The sequence below is a fragment of the Setaria viridis genome, chromosome 3, assembly GCF_005286985.2.
Source record: "Setaria viridis chromosome 3, Setaria_viridis_v4.0, whole genome shotgun sequence".
Taxonomy (NCBI): domain Eukaryota; kingdom Viridiplantae; phylum Streptophyta; class Magnoliopsida; order Poales; family Poaceae; genus Setaria; species Setaria viridis.
Genome location: NC_048265.2, coordinates 4,506,445 through 4,534,012, shown reverse-complemented (window position 1 = coordinate 4,534,012; position 27,568 = coordinate 4,506,445). Strand labels below are relative to the sequence as shown.

Here is a 27,568-nt window from a genome sequence, read left to right as displayed (position 1 = left end):
TTATGATCTACTGCCTTTAAAATTAAATTGTATATCATTTTGACATTTTTAATACATAATTTTTGCTATGTATCTAGACAATGTATATCTAAATGCATAACAAAAGTTATGAATTTAAAAAAAATCAAAAGACTTACAATTTGGAATGGAAGGAGTAATCATAAACTGCGGCAACTACATTTAAGCAATTAAGCTGGTATTGGTATCGGAGTTATATAACTTTATACCATATAAATATTGTTACTGGAAACACGCATAAGCATATTACTCCATCTGGTGATCAAAGAACGTTCCTGCATTCCCTACTGATGAATGGTTGTGACTTAACAACAAGATTCCCCTTTCCCTGATGTACTTGCATCGTCTATGTACATTATGCCAAAACAGGCTGGTGACATAGCCTTGGGTGACTCAAACAAAACAAAAATCAACTATCGTTCTATAAAGCATTATCGTGCTAACCAAAATAATTGCCGCAGGCTTTTGGCACACCACAGTATATAAGCCCTCGGATCTCATAATTTACTGGTGGCAAATGATCTTGGAGTTCTTCTGTTTTGTGCAGTGGGGCAAAGTTCCATGATGCCACAGGCCATCCTCAAGTCAATATGCGGACCGGGTTGAGGCCGCTGATGACACACGCTCAGAGCTCTTCACATTGTATCGCTCATAAACCTTTTCACGGTTCTCATTCCACCAATTTTCTGCCTGATGCTCACCAAATCGTCTTCGACTGCAAAAGGTAAAGTTTGGAAGAAGCAAGAATTTAAAATAAGTTAGAATTTGCAAAGAATTGCTGGCTTGTCAGTCAATACAACAGCCCAGGATAGCTATATACAGCTACTCGCTCCTACAAGATATGCTGAAAGTGCTGGTTCGCCTGCTCAGTCACAGAATAGTGCAGCCTTCGTTTCTCAAAAAGTGTGCAGCATGGAACCTTTCATGCTCTAGAATTTCAAGAACACTTCATTCCTGTTTGGCTGCGTGTGCTGAAGTGCCCAGTTATTGTATAATGTCAGGAAAGGTGAAGTGATGTGGAGTGCTAATTAATAATAAAGCAACTAAGACGATGCAAACGTCTTTTGTAAGGTGTATATGAAAATAAATTAAACAAGGGAGTAATGCAGCAAAACAAAGATAAAATAGAGCGTAAATCACCTGAAACGAACCCTCTTTAGATCCCGAGTCCCATCACGGAGGGTTGTGAGTGTTATGTACACACCAGGTTCGTACTGTTCGATCCATTCAGCCTGAACTTGGTTGCTGGGTAATGATATTGCGCCTCGAGGCTTGTAGCCATCCTCACCATTTTGAAGGGACCTAGCATCCATGCTCAAATTATCATCCACTCTACTACCTGCTGTCAGCATCTCATCACTGCTGCTGCGTGCTCTTCGACTGGGAAGCTCTGAATCGAGAGGACTGGTAATTCTTAGGCTGTGAGTGCTGCAATCACTATTTTCACTGACATTGCCCAGTAATTTATGCTGGCCTGAGATTCCATTGGAATGCGATGACCGTCCAGAGTTTGGACTATGTGCAATTGAAGCATTCAGCAACTCATTACGTGGCGGGTGAATTCCATTCATGCTAGAGTAGCTAGCAACATGTGACTCGATGCCATTTGGAATATGTGCTTGCTTTGTCTCATTGACATTGTAGGCGCAGTGATCTGGTGGTAATCTTTCAGCCATGTCCTTCAGCTAGACAAGTCAAGAGAAAAAGGTACACAGCCATAAGGCTTCAACATTTATTTCTGGTTAAAAATAATATGCCTACTCCTGTCTTTAGTATTCTTAAATGTAGGGAATAAGCAAAGATGATTGTGACAGATACTGAGACAACAGAAATCACACATCTGACAGTGTTTTCGCCAGAAATAAAAAGGCAATGTGTTACCTAGAAAGTGATTCCAAACAATGAAAAACTTTACAAGTTGAGCATTTTGTTACTCGACTCAGTAAAACATCACACAAACCATGAGAACTAAGAGATTGAAGATTACCTGAGCGGTTAAAGATTTTATAACTTCTTTTGCAGCTTTAGATTTTGCAGATTCTTCTGCCACCAGTGTCATAGCCTCTTGTACTTTCTTGGCTGATTTTTGCAGGTCAAGGTCTTGAAGCTCACACCGGTTTCTCAGGTTATCAACCTAAATGTGTAAAATTAGCAATTCTTGCTACATCATAAACATGAAAAGCAAGGTTCTACTGAATAATGAAGAATACACACCTGTGCACGCAGCCTCTCAACTTCCTGGTTTAAGAGCTCATTTGCTTTAACGATATTATCAGTAGCACTTTTTGAGAGAGAAAGACCATGGGCGGTTGGAACTGGTGTGGTAGAACGTGGTGGACTGGGCTTGCGAGAGAAAGGGGAAACAGCCCTTGAAGTAGTTACTGACCGAGTTGCAGATATACGTACTGCTCTCGGAGCTGATCTGGTCATGTCTAAGCCACCAGACAAAGCAATATCACTCAGCTGCAGGAGTGAACTAACTTGAGGATTACGGAGAAATGACAGTCCATCAGTTTTCTTCCCTTGCCGTGCTGCCTTGATATCCAAACTTCTAATCATATCCATATTACTGGGTATAGCAGCTTTAGTTGCTTTAGCATCTCCATTGCTTTCACCAGATTGGTAGGGAACAGGGTCTTTCCTCCTGTTAGCTGAATTAGGATCTGAGGCACTATCCAACTTCAAGAAACATGAATCACAGACACGGTAAGGTTTCCCAGAATTAGGAGCCAGTGCTGCTCTCAAGGCCTTCCTTGAGGTGCAGGCATTACAATGGACAAGTCCACAGTTATAGCAGTTACGCCTCTTTCGAGTAAACCCAAATGGCTGTCGACATGAGGAGCACTGTGCTTGGTCAGCTCCAGAAACCCATTTATGCTGGCAAATAGCAGCAGTGAAGTTTGCACCACATGCTATGTACCTTACAGCTCTATCTTTCAAGGCTTCAACCAGTGTAGGTACCTTCCGATCCTCTATATCTCCATGACCCAATCTGCCATTAGCTCCCTTTCCCCATGTAAAAATTTCACTCCTGCTTGTCAAAACCGCAACATGGTAGGAGCCACAAGCAATTTGGAGAACATGTTCACTCGCAATCTTGTCTTCAACTAAACATGGAATCCTTCCATCTGAATGAGGATTTCCGAGCTGACCATAAACAGCATTACCCATGCTTAAGACTTGTCCAGAAGTTGTCAAGGCTACAGTAAGACTGTGACCACATGCTACCCTGTAAAAATCATAATCAATAAGGGTAGCCACGCAAGTTGGCTCAAGTCGAGCTTCTTTGTCACCATGACCAAGTCGATGCTTGTCACCATCTCCCCATGTGAACAGCTTTCCAGCAGATAGCTTTACACTTGAACTGGACCGAGTGACAATAACCTCCACAATAGCTGCAGTGTGCCATACACCACATGCCACTGCAATTGTTTTCAACCCTGATAGTGACTCTACCTCCCTTGGGTAAGAAATGCTTTTCATATCTCCGTGGCCTAATACTCCAAATGAACCATCCCCAAAGGTAAATAGTTGACCCATGGATGTAATCAAGGCTGTATGCCAGGTTCCACAAGAAACATAAGCAACTTGAAGACTTTCCAATGCTCCAGAAATCCTCTTAGGTATCCAGTGTCCTACATCATTGCCGTGTCCGAGAAGTCCAACATTGTGAGTTCCATCTCCCCATGTATAAAGCTCACCCGTTGTTGTAACAGCACAAGTATGAAACTCCCCACAGGCAACAAAATCTATGTTTGAAACTGTCAAAGACTCGACCAGACGAGGGTGAACAGAATCTTCCCGTGTTCCATGGCCAAGACGGCCTCCAGAATCTTCACCCCATGTAAAAACCTCACCACTTTTCGTGACCAATGCAGCATGCTTGACCCCACAATCTACATGATACACATCAAGAACTAAACTGGACTCCAATGGCTTTGGCAGTAGGATGTCACACCTTCCAGTTGATCTAATTACAGTATCGGAACCAGTTCGTACAGAATTATCGCAGACAACCTCACCCCACACATAGACATCCCCTAAGGAATCACATTCATCTTGTGCAGAACCATGGCTAGATGTACTTGGGGCACTAGAAATGCTTGCTCTGAGAACATCTGAAGATGGCCCCTTCATGAGCATGTTTTTGTATCTGATCACAATGCGACCATAAAGCTAGGAGAATAGTATCAACACACACAAAATCATTACTGTCACAGGAGTGCTATATTGATGAGAGAGGTACATGTTCAAACGATGTGGGCATGCCAAATACCTGCACATATTTAACAGCAAAGAATAAAAAATGCTGTAGAAGAGATTGGAGAACCAGATGAAACTTTATGCAAGAGAAAAAGGGCAGCAAGGTTACAGTTATGTGCAGAATAGAAGTTATGGTACTAATCTTACTAAGTGGAAAGAAGAATAACCAGTTCTTGGCAATACTAGGAGCACAAATCTGAAGCAATTAAATATAAATTGAAAGATTGATTTAAAATCGATAAGCAATGATTCTGGGCAGACGTTCACCAGGTTCACACCATTCACTGCCAGATCCTAGCATGAATGGGTCACATTAAAATTTACATTTAAATTGGATAGATCGGATAGTGCCAGTGATTCCATTTACATTGGACAGATCAAAACCATCATTTAAAAAAAAAACAATTACCAACAGGTACTTGCCAGAAACCAAAAACCGCCTTGGACCAATATATTTGCAAAACCAGAATTTGACGCCCTGGCCCAGAGCCACGATGGAAGGGTTTACCAAAAATGGGACATGTCTGCTAAATTTTATATCATTATAACAAGAGCTCCTCTGATATTTAACTGAACTTGACTCCTTGTATGCAACTATGCAAGCATTAACTAGCATCAGACAATTAGTTCCGCATTCTGTATATAAAAAATTGAGTGAACCCACAATGTATGACCACAAAGAATTAATGCTGGAAACTTGAAACACTCCATTAAAACCTTTTATTTCCCCCAAGATAATCATAATCTGCGCACCAACAGCCTAACACCAATGGAGATGTGCCGTGGGCATCACATTGTTTGTTTGCATGAGCAATTTGCTGGCATCGCTTACTGACAAGTAAATCAACACCATCAGTCCACAATATTACCAGTAACCAGTACATTGGCACCACAGCTAAAATCATCAGCCGTGAAGGCATAGAAATGCAGACCCGAACTGCGTCCAGGCAACCATCCCCCCAACATTATCAACCCAAATCAGTATCAGGGGTGCCAAGAACCATCAACACCAAAACCGCCGGCACTACAAATGGGGGGAAATCTAGACTCGAGTCTTCCATCAGGAAATAAGACCACAGAAACACTAGATTCGTTCAGAAATGCGCGAAGAAGCCCCCTTTCCGGGCTTACCGGCGCCAACTGACCAGGGCAAACCTCAAGCCGCAGAAAGAATCAAAATTTGCGCAAGAATGCGAAAGATTCGCGTACCAGAGCTCCAGGGGGAACGAAGCATCAACTCTCCATGCGCCCAAGAAATCTCTCCTCCTGCTCCTGCGGCACTCCCTCCAAGATGGGATCCACCCGGCTCGAGCGCCGCCGGAAGCCGGAAGGTCGCCGGCTGGCGTGCGCCGGAGGCTGGAGTCAATGCGCCAGCTTCCCTCTTTCCTCTCCCACTTTCTCCGCTTGTGTGCTGTTGATCACGAGGGATGGGCTCCCCCTGTTTGTTCTTTCCCTCTCAGCTCTTTCTCTCTCTACGCCGCCTCCTCCATTACTCGCCTCACCCGGCTGCTTTCTTTCTCTTTTTGGGCACTCCGGCTCACCCCGCGGTGATGTCTGTGCATGTACTCATCTCCCTCACATGGCCATGGCCACGCCCATCTTGTGCTCTTGCTTTGGACTCTTCACTGTGCTTACTTGTTTTCTAAGGCTGTTACTTGACCGTATCTGCTGGCTTCTACTCAGAAATAGCCAGCTGGTCTTGGGTCTAGTAGTTAAATTTTTTTAATGTTGTTCCTGTAATGCATTTTTATTCCTCTGATGGCACTAGATTATGGGTTTGGTTACTGTTGCTCAGATCTGAATGGATAATATGGTCTTGTTCCTCTCCTGTGCTCTCTGACTGACAGACAGACAGATATGCTTCTTTTGTTTGTGAAGAAACTGTTGCACACTTGTACTAGTTAGCCTGATGATAAGATCTAGCAGCCTCTGTAGAAAGGGAAAAATAGAAAAATAAATTGCGTTGACATGTACTAGTAGCACGGGTTGGTGATTGGGTAATTTTGTTGAAATGTAGAAGGATTAATAAAGAGCTAATTAGTTAATTAGTAAACTGATATGGTGTTGCTTTTAAGAAGATCAAGTTGGGGAACTCTACAGATTACTGGATTCTAGGTTGGAAATGCAGACAAAACCACATTAAACTTATACCAACTTGAGTGTACAATACTCCATGCTTTTCAAACTTGATGTAGAAGCAAATTTGCCTAGTGTACCGCAGCAGATCATCTGAAGAGTGGCTTTTCGAAAAACTTCTCTTCTTGGAGCCTGTAATGAACTGTACCGCTGCAGCACATTTGTCTCCTTGTAACACAGAAGGCGAATGTTTGCAAGCATAGACTAATTAAGCCTATAAGGATGCAAAATAAGTAACTAACATTATTTTCCCTTCTAACTTTTCTAGTTTTCTATTACTATTATATTGTATACATATGCTTCTAATTGGTTTTCCTCCTAATCATATCACAACGGGACATTTAATTTTCTAGAATTCTAATTTCTTGATGAACTTGCCGACATATTGAGTGCACATTGACGCAACTAATTGCATGATATGATAGTGAGGTAGTAGTACTATGCTTATACAATCACAGTTAATGTAATGATATGCTATCTAATCAAATTAATGGAATGATATGATATCTAATCAAATTGATGTAATGATATGATATCTACTCAATTATCAAGGTTTACTAATACTCCCTCGGCCTCCTTTCATTTTTGTAAGATGTTTTTGATAAGCAACAAGTCAAAGTTTGTAAATTTTTACCTCAAATTATATGCATGAATATTATGCAAAGTTGTACCACTAGATCCGTATCTCAATTTTTTTAATATCATGGTTTTTGAAACTGCATTTTCTATAAGATGCTAATTTTATTGCAATCGATAACATATTGCAAAGAAAATTGTAGGTCAAGTTTTTTAAAGACTTGCTTTCACATCAGTATACTCTGGAGACGCTACAAGAAACTTTAGCATGTATTAAAAGTGGTCCAAAGGAACACAAGATTTGGATGAAACATGTAACGCACCCAACTTTAATTCTAGTGCTGCAAACATGCCTTGTCCTATCGCTCGGTATTGAATGGGTGCTGTTCGAGTTCACATGAGACATGGCAAGTATTTGATGACGACATGCATGCGTCCCTAGCTATAGGAGGTTCACCGCTACTAAGTAAGACGACAGATCGAGTAGCTTTGGTCGTTGGCCGATGAACTTACCAATTTTCCATTGAAAACGTATAACGTTGTGTTGGTGCACCAAACTAATTCAAACCCAACCACGCATTAAAACGGTTACGCCAAGTGAAACTTTGCTTTTGAGGAGAAGTATGTATTCCCAATGATATATGAAAGCTCGTTACGACTTAATGGTATTCTTTGCTGAGCTTGGTGGCTTGACGAAGCTCATTTTTTGCCATCTTATGCCCTTTTGCCACATCCACATGCGCAAAACTTTTTTTTTTCCCGAAACGCAGTGGAATATTGAGATTGACAAAGTCAACATCAATGACTAGTACATCGCCTACCGCCGAAATAATAATATCATTAATTCCTAAAATAGTCCAGTAAATACGAGCACATTCGTTGTACCAGTGAGTATCTGCTTGCTTAACGAAAACGACAATCATATGTTACTATGCATGGAGGGAGATAGGGCCATGTATGGGCAGCGAGGTGGACAGAGTATGGGAATCGGGAAGGGCGATACGAGATCGAGAGCGATAGCTCCCTACTTACTTAATTTCCTATCTCTAATGCAACACATGCATAGGAAGTGTCGTTCTCCTGAACACGTCGACTATGTTGGAATCATGTATGATCAATGATCTGACGATCGACAAGAGAGCTTTGTTGCCAGCTGGTTGGTTGATTAATTATATACTCCTTCCGTCGCAAAAAACAAGTCACCTTAGAAATTTTAGAACAGGTAAAATAACATCCATTGCCCCTATTTATTAGTCACAGTTAACTCTAATTGACCGCCGCATGCTCACATGCTCATGCACATGCATGCCAAATTGAGTATAATAATTTAATTTTTGGCAAATTTTGAATCTTAAAATGACTTATTTTTTAGGGGAGCATCGCTTATTACTTACTTTAATTTGTCTAGCTAGTTAAATAACGGCACAATGATTTGATAATATAAGCCCATGCTGCGCATGTATCTGATCCATGTGATGATTCCGTTACCAAAGAAAATGCCAAGAGAAGAGCGAGAATGCTAGCCCTGTTCCATGGTCCAATGCAAAGAACGTATGCAACGACAGCCATCGTGCACTGATGGGATCCCGTGTACAGTCCCATTTTCCTTAACTTCCAGGTGTTTTTTCCTCACGTATCCACCTGCAACCCCTTGCTAGTGACTGACAGCACAGTGAGCTTTCCTCTCTAAGTCCGGTGATTACTGACCAAACTCTAACATCGCTGCAAATGTGGTGAATTTGAAGATGAAGCGGACATGGTGCGGGCCCGCATAAAATGAGCAAAAGAACCTTTAAATTTTTTTTAAAAGAATTTAGTTTGGTTGATGGGCCGGGATTTGATGCACAACATGGAGGCCTACCAACGAGTGAGGCCGGGCTGGGCCGTTCTGTGTGAAGTGAAATTCAAGTGCGGGAGAAGACTTTGGGGGGAAAAAACAGGAATAGCAAAACCTTTTCCCCATTTTTCTCGTGCTTCTTCAATTCATCTCGTTGCTGCTGGCTGTTCCACACGACAGGACAGGGAGGGGCGGCAGTAGCAGCGCAGCAGCACCGCCCACCCCCGCTCGTCCTCCTCTGCTGCGGCGATCGCATCCGATCCCGTCCGGTCCGCCCCCGCATAAACGCTTCACCGTAAGCGAGCGCTCTCTCCCTCGCTCTCTTCTGGTCCTCTACGACGCTGCTCTCTGTTCTTGTTAGCTTCTAGATCTTGCTCTCCGTTCACTCCAAGGCTTGGTCTTGCGACCTTGCGGGCCCGGATCTGAGTAGCCTGGGCGAAGATCGGGCCAAAAATCGTATCTTTCATCGGTTCATTTCCTCCTTAGGATCAAGGAATCCATGCTCTAGGATGCTCCTAGATTGTTCCACAAATTGACACAGTGGAAACATGCTGCTGTGAAATTCATTCAGACTTTATGGGTCAGAAATTGTTCTCTGGGAACTATATAACTTAGTCAGTGCCAGGGGTATTACATAAATTGCTTTTGTTTTCTGACATTTTTTCTTGTAGGCTGCTGTGAAATTCAGACATTATGGGTTAGAAGTTGTTGTTTAGGAACTATATAACTTAACCAGTGCCAGGGGTATTGCATAAATTGCTTTGTTTTCTGACATTTTTTCTTGTACGCATCAAGTTAATGCTTTCAATTAAAATGCATTTGCATGTTCAATGTTCCTTTATACCATGTATTGAGCTAAGGAAACCTTTCATCACAAACTGATTCTCTTCATATGCCACTTGCAGTTATTCTGTAGAAATGGCTGATGGTGAGGACATCCAGCCTCTTGTCTGTGACAATGGGACTGGAATGGTCAAGGTAAGTGTATTTCCTCTCTACTGCCACACTTTTGATCTGACACATTCCAAAATATCCTACTAATTATGCGTATCTTGTAGGCTGGTTTTGCTGGAGATGATGCACCAAGGGCTGTTTTCCCTAGCATTGTTGGCCGTCCTCGCCACACTGGTGTCATGGTAGGGATGGGACAAAAAGATGCATATGTTGGTGACGAGGCACAGTCCAAGAGAGGTATCCTCACACTGAAGTACCCGATTGAGCATGGTATTGTAAGCAACTGGGATGACATGGAGAAAATATGGCATCACACTTTCTACAATGAGCTCCGTGTTGCACCGGAGGAGCACCCTGTGCTGCTCACTGAAGCTCCTTTAAACCCTAAAGCTAACAGGGAGAAGATGACCCAGATTATGTTCGAGACTTTCAATGTTCCTGCCATGTATGTTGCAATTCAAGCTGTGCTCTCCCTCTATGCCAGTGGACGTACTACTGGTATGAATTTATTCCTTTTAGTGCAGTTTTGATTCAGTCTCCCAGTTATATATTTATGGTTTCGTTATGCTGTTCTCCAGTATCTGTTTGAAGTTATTTTCAAAGTTGCATAATTAAGCCATTGGATCATCTATTCATGTTTGTGAGTTGGCATAATTCAGGTACAGTATATCCTATGTGATTACCACCTGCTGTCTATGAGGTGATATGAATTCAGGCAAAACTAAATACTAGTACCTATAGCTAATACTAATAAGTCAAGAAGTAATGGAAATCTGAACTATTTGGTTACACAATATGTGGTTGAAGATTCTGTTTTTCTCTCTGTGCAGGTATTGTTCTTGACTCTGGTGATGGTGTGAGCCACACTGTGCCCATTTATGAAGGATATGCACTTCCTCATGCCATTCTTCGTTTGGATCTGGCTGGTCGTGATCTCACAGACTCCCTCATGAAAATTCTCACTGAAAGGGGTTACTCCTTCACAACCTCTGCTGAGCGAGAAATTGTAAGGGACATCAAGGAGAAGCTTGCATATATTGCCCTTGACTATGAGCAAGAGTTGGAAACTGCCAAGAACAGCTCCTCAGTTGAAAAGAGCTATGAGCTACCTGATGGTCAAGTAATCACCATTGGTGCAGAGAGATTCAGGTGCCCTGAGGTCCTCTTCCAGCCATCCATGATTGGTATGGAGGCTGCTGGAATCCATGAGACGACCTACAATTCAATCATGAAGTGTGACGTGGATATCAGGAAGGACCTGTATGGCAACATTGTGCTCAGTGGAGGTACAACTATGTTCCCAGGCATTGCTGATCGTATGAGCAAGGAGATCACCGCCCTTGCTCCGAGCAGCATGAAGATCAAGGTCGTTGCACCACCTGAGCGGAAGTACAGTGTCTGGATCGGAGGGTCGATCCTAGCCTCGCTCAGCACTTTCCAACAGGTACCTATTGTTTGATTGCAGTTACTGAACTTATAACTTATCAATGTGAAATTAAAGCAGCATCTAAATTCTGTTATATTCTGGCATTGATGTACCAGATGTGGATATCGAAGGATGAGTACGATGAGTCTGGCCCAGCAATTGTTCACAGGAAGTGCTTCTAGGTTTCTCAACTGCATCATCACTGTCATCTAGTCTCACGTTATGTCTGGTTCATTTATTTAGAGATGTGCTGCAGAACAGCATACTATGTCTATTTTCTTCAGACCATGATTCTTCTCTGGGATAGGCCCCCTGTATGCTGTGGCTTCATGTGCGAGCGTGTTGTGTTGTATCACCTGGTTTGTTGTAAAACTTGCTTGGCTTGGCTTGGTTGGAGCTGTAAGCTGATAGTTCTATAAATTGCTTGGGACTATGCTGCTGCAGTGCTGCTACATCTACGGCCTTATATATCTGAAAGCGCTGTAAGCATCCGTGCAAATATGGACTGCAAGTAGCTTTTGCATTGCCGAAACTAACAAACTAAGGCACAATAAACTTTTGGCTGCAGCTATGCCAAGCCCCATTGACAAACGCCATTTTGTCAAGACTTCAGTTAAACAAGAATGTAGTGCAGAACTGCAGATACTGAATATTGAACCAACTGGAGAGCTTACAACCAGGGAAGCCTGATATGGATTCATGTGGTTTAGCCACCTCTAAACTTGGATTTTACATCAACACTAGCCCCTGTCCTCTTTTATGTCAAACAAAGCATTTGCTGACACTGCAACTGTTTTGGATCTATTCAGCATTACTGAGTAAAATTTTACAACAAACTCGCTGTGAAACAACATTTACTCTTACAGTGACAGTGGAAGCAAACATACAAATGAACCCTGGAATTTGCGTCACCTCAATTGATTTGGCTGGGCTGACCCAAGTCTATGTTTTTGATACAGATTATTCTTTATATTTCGTTATCAACATGAAGCCAAAACTCTAAACTTCACTTTCTTCTAGTTTCTCTGTGTCCTTAAACTACAGCAGCTCCACGTATCAATTTGAAGTTCCCAAAAAATCATCAAAAAGTTTCCTTGCACTTGCATGCGCCCATAGTTAGCCACTTGACTTGAAGGCACAAGTCAATACGTTGTATGCTTCCACACAGCGTCTGAACTTTTCCTCTGCTTCAGCCTGGAGGATACAGATGTTTTCAGATCAACTACTTGGATATAGCTCAATAAATCAACAAAAAAAGAACCGAGTTATTATTATTTTTTGCTACTTTTAATGTTCAATCCACAATTCTACTACTCGATACAATGTATCCAGCACGCTGTGCATTTCAATTTGGTTATGCATGACAAACAGTTCCTTAAAGACTTCTGCACCAGTTACCAGAAATTCCAGAATCATATCACAAAATCCTTGAAAGAGTCACAAGTGAAAAAAAAATGGTGAAATGCAAGGACAACACATACTATGACACCAACCTGTGAAGGTCCTTGATGCTTGTCCGGGTGCCACTTGAGAGCAGAAGCACGAAAACTGCAGAGGCACCATTTTGAGAAAGATAATCAATTAGTAACCTTGTGACACTGAACCCTGCAAATGTGATGTGGTGATGTAAGAAATGTTCAGATGACTCACGCAGCCTTAATATGCGCCAGTTTTAAGGGGCCTAAAATTGGCAACCCCAGAGAGATCCTATAGCTTCGCAAATCATCATGGCCTGACCCTGACACCTCTTCCTCATCGAGATCACTTTCATTCAAGAACTTTTTCCTTGATTTGGCAGACTGAGATTCATCCCTCCATTGAAAACCGCTAGGAGAACTACCAAGCTCGTCATTCTCCCCGGGCCAGTACCATGTGAAGGATCTCTTACCACCAAAGGTACCATATGGTGTATCTGTGCATTCATCATCATCAAAGCTTTTCCAGTTCTGCCCACCTACGTTAAACATTAGTGTGCACTTCTTGTCATCCAAATATACAGAAAATAATTTGGAGGTAACAGTAGATGGTGAAATGCAAAGTTATATCATAATAAAACATTTACACAGTGAAGATGGTAGGAATGATCACCCAGGTGTAATAATGTCACTGTAACTTGCAAAATTCACATTTGAAGTAAATAATGGAGCAACATTCATAATAAAACAATGTAAGACTCAGGGAAATGTTTTCATTCTGTGCTTGTAATTTGTATATTTAAATATTCATTCCAAAAGTCTTGTACTCTAGTTAATTAAAAACACAGAAGAACACAAGCAGTTCAATTCAAAAGCAGTTCACGGCAAATGATTTGAAAGAACTTACGCTTATTTTTGCCATATGGATTTTTCCCTGGACAAGAATGCTGGACCTTTGGTCTGCCACTACCTTTCTGCTTTCTCATTTGCTTGTTAATGCTTTCCTGTAGGGAACATTGAAACATAATTTGAAGTAAATCCTTTTTCACAGGGGAGTATAAGAAATTAAAAAGAGCATTCCCCATGTATAGTATAAACTGAACTATCAAGGCACGTCTATTTTACCCATCAGCACCAACACACATCTGGTACAACTAGAGTCAGAAGAAACCACATAGATCACTTCAACAAGGATAACACACTGAAAACGGGATTAAAAGTGCGCCTCCAGTAGCTGAGTCAGTTTGAGGTATTGTTGAGAGATAGCTCAGAGATTAGAAAGTGCAGAATAGGAAAATGGTGAGTGTTACCTGACACGGGCTGCCATTGAGCAGAATGTTTTTAAGGGCACTCTTTGCATCCCTGCGCTTCTCACGGACAGCGAACCGGATACGAGGCTGCGCAAAATAACTGTTAGATTCCAAATGATTGAAGAAACACAGAATCAACATATGCTACGATGCTCTGAAAGTGTTTTTTTAACACAAATCAGCGGAGCATTCACCATGTGAACCATTTTGCAACCCGTTTCCTATCTAGAGATTACGAATCTGCCAGCCAATGCAAGAAGGGGCCATGAGGTGAGGTCGCAGCCTCGCAGGGATCTGCGCCAGCATCGGGCGGACGGGCGCGTCGCGCCTCGCGTGGAGTGCGGAGGGGGCGCCGCCGTCGCGGGCTTGTGCAGCGGCCGGGTCGGGCGGAGGGGCTCGGACGCGCTGCGCATCGGGCACAAGGGCGGAGCGCCGGCGGCCAGCGCCAGAACTGGATGGTGGAGCAATGCGTCTGAAGGACGAGGCAAACCCGGCAGTGTACAGGTACGGGTGGGGATTACCGTGGATTTGGAGAGCGCTGCGGCGGAAGAGTGGAACGCCGACGCGGCCCACGCCGCGGCGCCCCTCCGGGCGGCCGCAGCGGTCTGCATCGCTTGGCTTGCCCTGCGGCGGCCCGCGGGAGAAGACGAAGCGCAGGGCCGGATGGCTGTGCGTATTTGCAGTAAGAATCGCGATCCAATATTTTACATAAACCCCCCTAGAAGGCCCCTAATTTAGTTATGTCTTTCTCCTCTCCAACCTCGCCGGAGATGCCGGCGACGATGGCGCTCGTGTACGGCACCCGAACGCGGGTTCCGCAACCACCACCTCCCCCTTAGCGGCGCCGCATCCATTCCTGCCGTTCTGCGCCAGCTTCCCTCCTGCTGGTCGGTCTCCTGCCCGGTCCTCGTCGCCGGTCGCCGGTGAGTTTATCCATTACACCGCCGCGTCGGGCAGCTATCAGCCTATACCACAAGGTTAGTGCTTTCCAACTCCAAAAGGCTGTTAATCTTACTCCCAATATCTTTTTTAGGGAAAAAAGAAAAAAACAAACTCAAACAGTACACCTAACGCGAAAACATTCTCCCTCACCCGCATATATTCGCGACATCGGGTCTTCCCCAATACCGATTCCTGCACGCGCGGCCCCTTCCCGCGCGCTTCCAGAGTCGCCGCCGTCTTCTCCGTCCTCCTCGCCGCCGCACTCCGGCGCCTTCCCCTCCACCTCGGCCGCCAGCCCACCCCCGCCGCAGGGTTCTTCCAACCGTACACCAACGACGGCGGTGGCGGGGAGCGCGTGCTCTGGTGCGCGCCGTGCAGGAGCTCCGCCCGGGCCTCCCTGCGCCATCTTCACCGGTGACGCGGACACCTCACCTGACGGCCTCGCCGCACGCGCACTCGACCGGTTCGGTGTCCGCCTCCTTTGCCCTCCACAGGTAATACTGCAGCCCGGTCGATCGGGGTCTGTGCCTCGCAGTGAAAAATTGGACCTTGGCGGTCCGATCTGCTTGTTGTCCTGAAGAGTTACTTTGATTCAGTTCAAATGACTGATATTAGTGCGGCTGATTAGTCATTTCTTGTTGAGTACGATCTGAATTAACAAAGTGTCTGTTTCAGTTGTGCATTGCAACACTTTAGAAATTGAGCAAGACATGCTTAGTTAGTAGTTCCTGACCTTGTGATCCTGAATCATACCGGATTGTCTTGCCTCAATTTTTCTTGCATGAGAGCACTGCATGAATTTTACTATTTCCTGCTGCATTTCCTTAAATAGGTTTCTGTAGTTTGAGTTGGAAATATTTCTTAGCAAAATTGTGGTATGAACAAGTATTTTGGGATCGTGAGGGTTCATGATGCAGCTCCCCACCTTGCAGATCGCTAGCTACCAGAGAGGGTTCAAGTTGAGCCTTGTCTCTCGTCACCAATTTTTTTTTAGGATGGAAGGCAAGCTTTCCTGGTTTACACGGAGGCCAGCGGGCAATCGCTAGCTACCAGAGAGGGTACATAGCTGGGGCCAAATGTTACCCCGATACTTCGACATGATGGGCCGTGACGCCAGGCCAACGGAAGAAAAACATTGCAAAAAGATGGTGGTCTGCCAGAGAGGGCACATGGGCCTAAGCGGGACTGAAGCGCAGCGGCCCGTTATCCTTCCACCGTTGGAAGCGGGCGGTATTCGCTGCTCTGTGAAGCCAGCCTCACGCATTGCCCGCCGCTCTAGGTGCCGGGACGCCAAGGCCTTCGCCGAAGCACCCAACGGCCCACTACGCAACTTGAAACGGGCGGGCCGCAGATTGCGGCAGCAGACCCAGGCCCAAGTGCCACAATTGGCATCCGCACCACCTTAATGCCCCCGCTCGGGTTACAAGCAGTCGCTAGCTGCTCGGCGAGTGAGGCGCGGAGGACCGGCTATTTAACTTGGTGCTGTGCTCTGCGAACAGGCGGTGTGGTACTAACCAGCAGCAGCGTGTCCTGCCAGTTGGCAAACCATGTGGTTGAGCTGAGGTGGGAGAACGTGAGGAGAGAGTGGGCCGTTTCTGTGATTTGGTCGATTTGGACCCTTTTTCTTAACTTGTGCTGATGGGTGGGCTTTCTGTATATTTCGTCGAGTGTTGCGTGGGAAGTGAAAAGTTGCAGCATCTGAAAAGAATACGAGGATTTCTATGCTGGTGCTGCAGAGTACGGACACCGAGAACTTGGCATCAACTGGAAGAGAAAGAAGCTCACATCCATGATATGCACGCCACCTGAGCTCTGCATCTTGTTGTTCCAGCCTTTCAGACACGGATTCAACTCCCTGAAGAAGTGTTCGCGATCTGCCGATCTGGCAGGCAAAAAATCCGTACGTATGTGGATGGAAATGGGATGTAGAATCCTTGCGTGCATGATGATGACGTTGCGGAAAATGCATCTCTCTCTTCACTCGATTTCTAGAAAGAATCTAGGATAATACAAGATGCAAGCCTGCAGTGTTGCTTTGGAATGCTGATTTTAAGGTAAAATTTACTTGTTGCGGTCAGTTGCAGCCACCAGTCAAACACTCCTGTGCTCAGAAATACCAGCGTATGATATTATGATACAGAAGATGTGCATGATAGCCATACTGTAATGATGACTGATGATATCTGATGGTTAGGCAATACAGTCCTGTGCGGTGGAATGCTACCAGTTGCTTCACTAAACTGACTCAACAGGCCTCATGTTATCAATAAATTTGCACCATAATTCCGATAATCATCACTTGAACAAACTCCAACCTCTACATATATTTACAAGTGGATTCTGGTCTTATATAGCTCTATTGTGTCAAGTGAATTGCTGAGGCATGAATGTCCTTTCTCTGCCAATCATCGAACTGGGTCGTCTTGCCCTTTGGCCCTCTTCCTCAGACGCTGTACAAATTCGATAAGCTGAACAACTGAATTTGTTCAATGCCTGTTGTCAGGAGCGCTACTTCGCAGACATATCTGGACATTTAGTGAATTACTAAGTGAGAATGCTCAGGAATTTGAGCACAACTTCACTAACCTAACAAAACAGGCACGTGTTATCAAGACAGTTGCACCACAAATCACCAATAGTCATCACATGAGCAAACCCCACCTTCTATACAATGAAATCTAACGGCATCCCTTACAACTATTTTTCTGCTAGTGACAATTGATATGAGCTCGATAGCAACATGGCAATCATCACAGATCCTGAGGTTTTTCATGATATGGATTGTTGCTCCCTTAGGGGTGTGAATAAGGGCGAATGCTAGAGCCAATTTCTCACTGTGATACATAAGGTGCTCCTCTTTATGTTCATCCTCAATATCATGTAGGACCACTGCAAAGTTTGGAACATATCCAATTGCTTTTATCTGGTCGATCAGCTCTTCAAGTTTTACAGTGATCTGGTCAATTTGTGGATGTGCCTTGTCCTCCGATGTGAAAACATGAACATCACTTCCCACTTGAATCCAACCAACACCAGGTTCTTTCCTAACGCCCCTGTCTCTCATCTGCTTCCGTAACTTCACAACACCATCCCATCGGTTGGCTTTTGCATACATGTTAGAGAGCAAAACATAGGTTCCAATATCATTGGGCTTCAACTGAAGAATCTGTTCGGCTACTCGATGACCCAGGCCATAATTTCTATATATCTGGCAAGAACTTAGCAGTGATCGCGAAGCAACAACATCTATGCCAATGCCATTATCCACTATGAACCGCTCAGCCTCATCTAGCCGTCCAGCTCTGCATAACAAACCAACCATACAAGTATAATGTTCGTTTCCAGGTGTAACTCCGACTTCCTTCATCATCGTATTCAAGTAGTAGAATCCTTCATCAACAAGACCCAACTGAGCACAAGCTGACAACACTCCAATGGAAGTAACATAAGACGGGACTTCTTCTGCAGACCATGATGCGCATAGCCTGTGATGATCAAATTCCAAGAGATTACATCACATAATGGCATGGAAGTGAAGACTCTACATGCATCCTCGATGCTGCCACTCTTTGAGTACATGTTCATGAGGGCGTTTCCGACTACCAAATGGGCCCAGTGCCCAGTCTTCAAAGCACAGGAACTAAGGGCGTTACCATTTCTCAAGGCTGCAAGACCAGCACAGCTATTGAGAGCCACAGCATAAGTGAATTCATTTGGCTTAATTCCTTCCATTTCCATGTCCAAGAACAATTGCAATGCATCTTCATACAGCTCATTTTGAGAGTAAGCAGTCATAACAGCCGTCCAAGAAAAGAAATTCTTTTCTGGCAGGGCATCGAATGCGCATTGAGCGTCATGGGCACAGTCACATTTCCCATACATATCAACAAGTGCACTCCCCACAAAAACATTCAGTTGAAGCCTCCTCTTCAAAGCTTGGGCATGCACCTGACCACCAAGCACCATGTCCTTCATGCTAGCACAATGCCCAAGAACTGCGACATATGACACATGATCCCACCTCTCAATTTCTCCCATCATATCTGTTACAATCCTGACCGAACCATCCAACTGCCCCCAATCAAGAAACCCATTTATCATCGAGTTGAACGCGAATGCATCAAAACCAGACACATTCTCAAATACCTTCACCGCATCCTCCATATGAGCACACTGAGTCACTGACAGTACATATGCAGCAATGTGTTGCGAACATAAGGTTGTTCCGCCAGACCAGCCTTAACAGCATATCCATGGCACTGCCTCCCAATGTCATAGCTCCGGACATGTGCGCTTGCAGCCACTGCCGCAAATAGAATATACTCGTTCAGGCCAAAGTCGACCACCCTGAGCAGCGCAAGCGAGTCCTTATGGCGCCCAGCGGAAGCGTATCCGGACATGAGCAGATTCCCGGACACGGCGTTCCGGTAGGGCATTGCGTCGAACACCTTACGAGCGAGCCCAACCTGGCCGCACTCGGCGTAGTAGGAGATGAGGTTGTTGCGCAGGAGCACATCAAAATGAGCGGCTTTGATGATCCTGGCGTGGAGAGCCTTCCCCTTGGATAGTTAGCCAGAGGCGGCCGCCGCGCGAAGGACGGCCACGGCTGCGTGCCGCTGGAGCGCGGTGCCGCCGGGGCTGGCCATTGTGATTGGGGGCGGGCGCAGGGCTCTAGAGAGGTTTGTGCGTTTGGCACCGCCCCAAACCGGCTCCGCTCCACTCCGCTTCTCCCTCCCAGCTGCTCTCGCTCTTGGCCTCTTTGCTCCCCAGATAAACCGCCTGGTGGCGCTTCCTGTGGCTCAAGCTCCAAAAGGCGACGGCGCTCATCCAGGAGGGGCGCGCCGTCGGCGGCAGAGAATCGAGTTTGTACATATGGGGCTATGGGCTAAGGCTCCCTTTGGTTTGGCTTTCTGGGTAGGGATACTCCTTAGCTTTCAGAGATAACTGCTTTTGTGTAGTTCATTTTTCACAGCAGGGAAGGCATCTGTTTCCAACTCGATTCTTCCCATGCCTGCATCAGCTGCAAACTGCAGAGTTTGGATGCAGGCCAAAGCTTCTGCATGAAAGGCATCACTTGCTGACTGAATTTTCCCCTCTCCTGCCGCTTGGGAACTCCCTGATGAGTCTCGAGCGATAAAACCCCAGCACCCTGAATGTGTATCAGTGTAGTATATGCAGCATCAAAATTCAGCTTTAGAAATCCGTTTGTGGTGGTGACCATTTCACAGGTTCCTTAGCCTTTTCATTCAGTTGGCTTCAGCTTCTTCCCTAGAATTGATCAATAGCTTGTTGAGCATAAGATTGAGCTCTGCGACAAATTTCAGCGCATGCCAAGTAGTGCATTTCACCTGCATTTGCTAGTTGCGTTTCTTGCATTCCGTAGGCACTAAAGAAAGGTTGCATTAGTTAATTGTTACCATTGGTTACGAAACAGAATAGCACATCAGATAACAACAGATATGCAACCATCCACATGCGCATGCATAATTCTTATATATTGGTTAGTTCTAACCCGCTAAAAGATTCCCACTTTAATTTAACCACCCCCAAAAAAATATCACCAGACCTACTGTCATTGTAGCGATCATCTCACAAGTCCTACCTATCGATAAACTTTGGGCGTTCACTGTGAATTACCCCCAGCCATTTCTCAACTCAGCTGCAGTATATATTACCACGGCCATGCGGCCTAGCTTCCTTGAAGTAGGAATACATTTTTCATGAGACGAACGATGCATGTGCACCAATAAGCATGCAGTTGTCTATAATAAAAGAGGTAGATAGTTAAGATGTAAATTTAACCATTCTTTTATGTTATTTTTAAATAATGAAGGTGGATAATTTATACAACTTTTAGAGGGTTACTTGAGATAAGGGTTATTTTACATTTTTTTATAATGACATGGGTATGCAACTTATACGCGAATTTGGGGATTCTTCAAGGTTAGAGTTGGCTAATTCATAGGCAAATTTAGAGGGTTATTTTATATTTTTTATACTGGAAAAGGTGAATTATAGATGAAGATTACAGGTTACTTTAGGCTATTTTTATAATGGCAATTTGGAAAATTTAGATATAGATTTAAGGAGCTAGTTTAGGTTATTTATAATAACAGATTTGGGTAATTTATACATGGATCCCGTGAGTTACTTTAGCTTGTTATTGTAATGGTAGAGTTAGTTAATTTAGATATAGATTAAGGGACCACTTTATGCTATTTAATAATAACAGAGGTAGGTAATTTAGATATAAATTTAGGGGTCACATTATGATATTTGATAGCGGTAGACGTGGATAATTTATATATATTGTAGGCTATTTTATAATGATAGAGGTGGATAACTTTTTTTTTAAAAAAAATCTAATTTAATGGCTACAGTCTACCAATTGATGGTTGGATACTTGGATGTGTATGATTTTTATGAGAATTACTGGAATTTATATCGTTTTTCTAACGTGCCTCCAATTCTAATCAGCATAAGAAGTAAGATAGCTAGAAAAAGAGCAGGGAAATTAGAGTGGCATTTAAAGATTACATCTTTATTGAATAAAACCGATCTGGATTTGCAATCTGAAGTAGACACACGCATTCATATATATACAGTAAAAATGACAGTAGGAACAGATGGACTCTCTCCTCTATTAATTAATACAAACCTGGTAATCTCTGCCAGTATACAGTTTAAAAAAAACAGTAGGAACAAATTAAACACCAAGAGCAGAAGAAAAACATGCGACATGGATGCGAGCTCGCGAAGGATTCGAATAATGATTTGATTTTCATCGGCTGGCTTCCTGGTTGATATCCGGGACGATCTCGTCCTGGTCTACGGCCTCCTCGCGGTGGTTCTCACAAAAGCCGGCGTGCGTAAGCAGCGCCCACAGGTGTGTGATGAGCTCACTGTCGCCGGCGAGATGCTTCGCGTGCGTGGCTGCCCTCGTGTGCGCCGCCAAGTGGAGGAGGAACCCCATCCAGAAGCTTTGCAGGTCCCTCCAGAGACCTGCTGCGTCGCCATGATACACCTCCGTCAGCTGCTTTCCGAGCACTGCACCCATCCTTGTTAGGGAACACCCGATGTCGAGTTTTTCATAGTCCTCTTCGTTTTCTACCTGATGATCACCTTCCTCCTGTGCTACTGCTTCCACGTCAGGGCCCCCTCGTTGATCGTGGTCACGGTTGTTGCAGGGCTTGTCTACTGTCTCCATAAGACAAGTGTATACCTCTTCCATTTTCATGGATCTAAGCAGCTTTCTTTTGGAAGTGATAACGTAGTCGATTTCTCGGATTACCTCATTAAGGACCTTCTTGGCAACGAGGCGATTATCCGGCACCAGTGCTTTCATTACCAGATACACACAGTAGTTAGATAAACTGACTGCAGTTGCGTACTTGTCTGACCACACAGATTCTTCGGACTCGTCTTGCTTATCAGTAGTAGCCACTGGTAGCGTCCCGTTTGGTCCCTTCATGAACGGCTGCGGTCGCCGCACAGCCTTGAGCACCTTGACCTCGTCGAAGAAGTGGATCTCGCAGAGGCAGGTTGCGATGTGCCAGACCAGAATGATGTGGGTGTCTACCTTGAGGTTGCATGTCCACTTGAGCTTGAGCACCTTCTCATTCGATTTGAAGGCGTTCGAGAAGTAGTCATCCAACGCTAGCCTTTTCTCCTTCAAATTAACAAGCGAATTCAACAGTGCATTCTTCGTGTAATCCTTGAGGCCGGTTGTTCCAAGCACTACCCCTCGACGGTATACTGTCTTCATCGTAAGTGGAGGTAGGGCACCTGGCTTGATCAAACCGAATGTGACCAGAAGGTTCTGCTGACGGACCATCTGATGATTCCACTTGGCTTTGCTGCCGAAACAGAGCAAGAGCCTCATCACGCTCTCCACCGCTGGACGCCGCAAGCCCTGATGCTGCACGTACTTGCACAGCATCAGAACACAGGCCCACTGTGAGAACACGTAGAGGACAATCTCCAGGAGCTCCTTGAGAACGATGATGGCGACGATGAGGCGGGTGATGAACACGCCGTGCGTGATCCTGTTCCGGTCCGCTGGATCCATCCTCCCGGGTATGTACCGGACATACCCCGTCACCGTGGCCAAGGCCAGGGACAGCAGCAGGCTCCAAAACGGGACCCGGAGCCCGGCGGCAAACATGGTGGCGTGCTTGCTGTAGAACAGGTCTTGGAGGAAGGACAGCTCCACCCCTGTGACACGGAAGGCCCTCTCGTAGTCACGGAGGATGTAGCCGAAGATGAGGCTGCGGATCTTCTCCTTCCCCTGCCGCCTCTTCAGCTCGTGCATTGGGAGGTCGTAGAACCGGCGGCGCAGCAGCTTGTACAGCGCGAACGAGAGGCACAGGTCCTTGTGATGGTTGCCAGGGTCTGCCGTGCCCCCCAGCAACCCGCTCTCGCTGGTGTCATCCCACACCTTCTCTACGGTGACGAGCTGCTCCTTGTGGGCTCCATACGGATCCAGTCGGATCTTGTAGCTGCTCTCACTTCTTGTCGGGTCCTCTTGGACTTGCTTGAGCACCCGGTGCTCGCCATGCACCAGGTACTTGTACCCGCTCATGGAGAATTTGGATTCCTTCTGGCCATCATCAGGGACAGGGATGGAGGAGAGAGTGTTCTCGTAGCTCATGTAGTCGCACACCAGCCTCATGCTCTCCTGGTTATTCGTCTCCCCTTTACCGGAGGTGACGAAGAGCGAGACGATGCGAACTGCATTCAGGGACCAGATGAGCCAGAGAGGGATCCTGAGGAGGTAGAAAGTCTGCACCCGGAGGAGATTGGCTGACCACAAGGAGGACATGAGGTCCAGCAACGGGACCTGCTTGGACGGGGTGTAGGGGCGCCCGATCTTGACGCTGTACTGCAGGGTCACCAGGAGCACCGCCCACACCTGGAAGTAGTCGTTCACCCTCGCGCCCGAGAGCTGCATCAAACCCATGGTGTAGATCACCAGGTTTTGGTTCAGTATCTCCAGGGTGACGACGAAGAACATCCTGCGCGGGTTCCCAAACCATGGCCCCGTGAAGTCGAAGACGAACCTCAGCAACAGCAGCACCGTCGTCAGCAGCACCCACAGCTCCACACTGGCCAGGCGAGTAACCTTGTCCAGCTTGAACAGGTTCTCCAAGGTGAGCAGGATTGCATCGGCAGCATCCGCGGGGCTTGTTCCCATCTTCTCTCTCTCTCTCTCTCTCTCTCTCTCTCTCTCTCTCTCTCTCTCTCTGGCAATGAATGCTCTTACGTACTGTGTACTGTGTGGGATGGAGTCATTCATCTGATACTTTCTAGTCTGGACATGTTTAGTGAGGCCAGAATGTGAAATATTAATTAAATAACTCTAATAATTCATGTACCGTCTTGAATCTTGCACTATATATTTGCATGCGCGTTGCGCACATGAGGCCATGCAAAAGAAAAAGGGAGTTTGACCCATAAATGGGATTGCAGTTACAGCAGCAAGATGGGCAACCAACCAAACAGGATATAACAATAAGGACTGAACGGGGATGAGCAAAGAGAAGATCGAGGCCAACGAAGGCACTGGTACTGTCATCTTGGTGAGCAAACGAGGAGAGAGAGAGGGAGAGAGGGGGGAGGAAGAAAGGAATCAATTTGTTGAAGAAAAATCAGGGGACCGCCTCTTTAAAGATCATATAAGTACATACAGTATAAATTTAAGGTAACTTGGGTCCTGTTTGGTTCCGAAGGTGCCGGAGAGGAGCAGCGTGGAGTAGGGGCGGTCCACCTCGAAGAAGCGCAAGGCGGCGAGTAGGGACGTGCCGAGGCGGTGCTTGTGCCGCGCGGTCGCTGTGGCGGGGTGAAGAGCGCGAGGAGGAGGATCCGACGCGCCGACTGCCACCGTGGATCTGAACGACCTCGGCGGCGGGGGTCTGGCGGGCGGGAGGGAAGGCGGCGGGGGCTGGGCGGGAGGGAGGACGGCAGTGGTGGTAGGGCGGCTCACGGGGGCGGCCTTCGCGGTGGCGAGCGCGCGACAGAGGGTGGCGGCGACGCGGACGGACTCGGGACGGGTGGGGTGGGGGTGGGGGTGGGGGTGGGGAGGGAGGCATGGGGTATTAATGAGGGGCACACCCTATCCAAGGTCACTTTTAGTCCCTTTTAGTAACCTCTTAGGGACTAAAGGCTAAACTTTAGGGACTAAAGTTTAGCAACTTTTAGTCACCGTGCTTGGTATTTTAGGGACTATATAAAAGGGACTAAGTTCCTAAAGTTTAGCAGACTCAAACCAAACACCCCTTAAACCTTTGAGTCAACGTGCTAGATAGCTTTCCCAACCGCATGAAAGCTAAGGACAGTTACGTCTTAACGAATTGAGACGACATGAGACAGAATAGGTCGTCACATTATCTGGTAGTAATGCAAGGAATTGGTGCTTGTATAGTCTAAGAGAGGAACATAAATCTACGTGGTACCATCTATTCAGGACGAAAAGAACGTCTAACTAGAAAGATGATATCCAGCGCCTAGCCGCTACCACATGATTGCGTTTATATTAGTTGGCCCAAAACTTGATAAAGTAAGCGATACTAAGTAAATTTGCTGCATAAAAAAGATGCACGTTTACCACTAACTTGAGTGCTTAAATATATACAGACCCAAAGAGAGGACCCGGTGAAGCGAAATTATTTGTTAAACTTGAACTCAAAATTCAACTCATATACGGAGAAATAAAATAGAGAAATCTAATTAGGGGTAGATTAGACCAAATAAAATAGTTCAGGGAAGTAAGATGAGCTTAAATTTTGTTAAGGGTTAAGCGGACAAAGTGGATAGGCGAAGGGAGTAAGATGAACTTTTTCCTACTCAAAATAATTTTAGTTCGGTGGTACGGGTTGATGATTAGTATTATTAATTACGTGGTACCATCTATTCAGTATGAAAAGAACGTCTAACTAGCCACATGATTGCGTTTATATTAGTGGGCCCAAAACTTGATAAAGTAAGCGATACTAAGTAAATTTGCTGCATAAAAAAAGATGAACGTTTACCACTGACTTGAGTGCTTAAATATATACAGACCCAAAGAGAGGACCTGGTGAAGCGAAATTATTTGTTAAACTTGAACTCAAAATTCAACTCATACATGGAGAAATAAAATAGAGAAATCTAATTAGGGGTAGATTAGACCAAATAAAATAGTTTAGGGGAGTAAGGTGAGCTTAAATTTTGTTAAGGGGTTAAGCGGATAAAGTGGATAGGCGAAGGGAGTAAGGTGGACTTTTTCCTACTCAAAATAATTTTAGTTCGGTGGTATGGGTCGATGATTAGTATTATTAATTACATGGTACCATCTGTTGGGGACCGCCTCACAACGCGCCCTGTTCGACACCGACACTGACCTCGTCATTATACTCTTTTGCGAAGCTAGCAATTAATCGAAGTTAACTAGTACGAAGATGCCCGTTCTGTGATTTTGCAGGTGAAGATTCCCGAAGTTAAAGCCCCCACGGAACTCCCGGCAGCTTGACTTCAGGAGGTCCTATGACCAAAGCCCGAGGTTAGCTGACTTCGACCAATGAAGGCGGAAAGTATGCGAAAGCATACTTAGTCCCGACGAAGCTAACGAGTAGGGGAGGAAGGGATCAAGACAGCCCAGGGACCACATTACTGTGGGTCAATTTTGTAATAAGAATCTTGGAAAGGGTTAGAAATGTAATCCCACTTTGAAAGCGACATCTTGAGTAGGGGTCAAGTTACTGTCTTGTACTATTTATGCCCGGGATGTAGTTGTTGGGTATGGGTATAACGGGTATGCGGAAATGTAACTTTATGGCCCTATAAAGGGAGGTGAACCGTCCCCCTAAGGCGGGTACTATTCATTGATAGGATAGCTTCTGTTACATTTACTCAAGTCATTATTGCCTTCGTACATTGCTTCACCTTGCCTACTGTTTGGTCGAGACCCAACATTTGGCGTCCACCGTGGTCTAACTCGACAAACAACCTACGATGCCACCACAACGGAAAAGGAGACTTACAGTACATAGAGAAGTCAGCACAGTGGAGGCCGGTCAGCTTACAGCTCCCGAGGCCACAGATCAGGTTCTTTCGGATAAGGAGGAACGCCTTGCAAGAGTCGAGCAAACCTTAAGGGCAAAAGCAATGAGTAAGAGACCCGTACCCAAGGTCAACCACCAAAGCCAACAACCCACAGCAACCGAAGCTACCAACCGCACTGACGGTCAACAAAGCCACCGGCCCGCAACACCCGAAGCTACTGGCCCCTCTGACCTGGACAATGAGCTAGACTCAGTCCTTCGGGAGATAGAAGAGGTCAAAAGAAAAAAGGAGCAGTTAGCACGACAGGTGCAACAACAGAGGGAAGCCTCGAGCAGACTATCAAAATTGAACGAAGCTAGACGGCAGCTGGAAGCATTACAGAAAGAAATTGCGGAGCTTGAAAGCCCACACGAGAATGCAAACCAAACCGCAGCTTATTTTCACCAAAGTCCCACCGTTGATCAGGCACAATTCCAACCCAGCATCAACTTCGACCAAGGCACCCAACATCACTCGCCAGGGGTGTCTCTCGTGGTCGATGCCACATCACCGCTCTCAATCGGGCTCCAAACCGCACCATGGCCAGCAACATACAAGCCAACCACCCTGCCCAAATTCAACGGACGGACAGATCCACGACAATTCTTAATGA

At 45.5% G+C, this 27,568-nt stretch overlaps 4 protein-coding genes and 1 pseudogene across 4 annotated transcripts; 1 reads left to right on the top strand and 4 right to left on the bottom strand.

The window, feature by feature from the left end:
* Positions 1-277: 277 nt before the first annotated feature.
* Positions 278-5,957, bottom strand: LOC117849871 (PH, RCC1 and FYVE domains-containing protein 1). The gene is made up of 5 exons (XM_034731588.2): positions 5,491-5,957; positions 2,233-4,294; positions 2,006-2,152; positions 1,159-1,703; positions 278-733 (listed from the first exon to the last, which is right to left on the bottom strand). The coding sequence occupies exons 2-5, from the start codon at positions 4,159-4,161 to the stop codon at positions 604-606; spliced, it is 2,751 nt and encodes a 916-aa protein (XP_034587479.1). The 5' UTR covers positions 4,162-4,294; positions 5,491-5,957; the 3' UTR covers positions 278-603.
* Positions 5,958-8,948: 2,991 nt separating this feature from the next.
* LOC117848834 (actin-97) lies at positions 8,949-11,653 on the top strand. Its single transcript, XM_034730393.2, has 5 exons — positions 8,949-9,125; positions 9,736-9,808; positions 9,889-10,282; positions 10,615-11,228; positions 11,327-11,653. The coding sequence occupies exons 2-5, from the start codon at positions 9,749-9,751 to the stop codon at positions 11,390-11,392; spliced, it is 1,134 nt and encodes a 377-aa protein (XP_034586284.1). The 5' UTR covers positions 8,949-9,125; positions 9,736-9,748; the 3' UTR covers positions 11,393-11,653.
* Positions 11,654-11,984: 331 nt separating this feature from the next.
* On the bottom strand, positions 11,985-14,616 carry LOC117848835 (uncharacterized). The gene is made up of 6 exons (XM_034730394.2): positions 14,457-14,616; positions 13,936-14,022; positions 13,533-13,629; positions 12,861-13,164; positions 12,704-12,758; positions 11,985-12,404 (listed from the first exon to the last, which is right to left on the bottom strand). The coding sequence occupies exons 1-6, from the start codon at positions 14,544-14,546 to the stop codon at positions 12,327-12,329; spliced, it is 711 nt and encodes a 236-aa protein (XP_034586285.1). The 5' UTR covers positions 14,547-14,616; the 3' UTR covers positions 11,985-12,326.
* A 2,342-nt stretch (positions 14,617-16,958) lies between these two features.
* On the bottom strand, positions 16,959-19,929 carry LOC117847766 (pentatricopeptide repeat-containing protein At5g39680-like; annotated as a pseudogene).
* Positions 19,930-21,502: 1,573 nt separating this feature from the next.
* Positions 21,503-24,233, bottom strand: LOC117847057 (uncharacterized). The gene is made up of 2 exons (XM_034728208.2): positions 23,937-24,233; positions 21,503-23,821 (listed from the first exon to the last, which is right to left on the bottom strand). The coding sequence occupies exon 2, from the start codon at positions 23,696-23,698 to the stop codon at positions 21,659-21,661; it is 2,040 nt and encodes a 679-aa protein (XP_034584099.1). The 5' UTR covers positions 23,699-23,821; positions 23,937-24,233; the 3' UTR covers positions 21,503-21,658.
* Positions 24,234-27,568: the final 3,335 nt, after the last annotated feature.

Bases quoted from the DNA above. Each gene is read 5' to 3' on its own strand.
- LOC117849871 (XM_034731588.2), bottom strand. From the start codon at position 4,161: ATGCTCATGAAGGGGCCATCTTCAGATGTTCTCAGAGCAAGCATTTCT. The intron at 2,153-2,232 runs GTGTGTATTCTT...TTACACATTTAG, and splicing joins TTGAGAGGCTGCGTGCACAG to GTTGATAACCTGAGAAACCG. The intron at 734-1,158 runs GTGATTTACGCT...TACCTTTTGCAG, and splicing joins CTAAAGAGGGTTCGTTTCAG to TCGAAGACGATTTGGTGAGC.
- LOC117848834 (XM_034730393.2), top strand. From the start codon at position 9,749: ATGGCTGATGGTGAGGACATCCAGCCTCTTGTCTGTGACAATGGGACT. The intron at 10,283-10,614 runs GTATGAATTTAT...CTCTCTGTGCAG, and splicing joins TGCCAGTGGACGTACTACTG to GTATTGTTCTTGACTCTGGT. The intron at 11,229-11,326 runs GTACCTATTGTT...TTGATGTACCAG, and splicing joins CGCTCAGCACTTTCCAACAG to ATGTGGATATCGAAGGATGA.
- LOC117848835 (XM_034730394.2), bottom strand. From the start codon at position 14,546: ATGCAGACCGCTGCGGCCGCCCGGAGGGGCGCCGCGGCGTGGGCCGCG. The intron at 13,630-13,935 runs GTAACACTCACC...TGTTCCCTACAG, and splicing joins TCAATGGCAGCCCGTGTCAG to GAAAGCATTAACAAGCAAAT. The intron at 12,405-12,703 runs GTTGGTGTCATA...TGTATCCTCCAG, and splicing joins AGCATCAAGGACCTTCACAG to GCTGAAGCAGAGGAAAAGTT.
- LOC117847057 (XM_034728208.2), bottom strand. From the start codon at position 23,698: ATGTCCTCCTTGTGGTCAGCCAATCTCCTCCGGGTGCAGACTTTCTAC.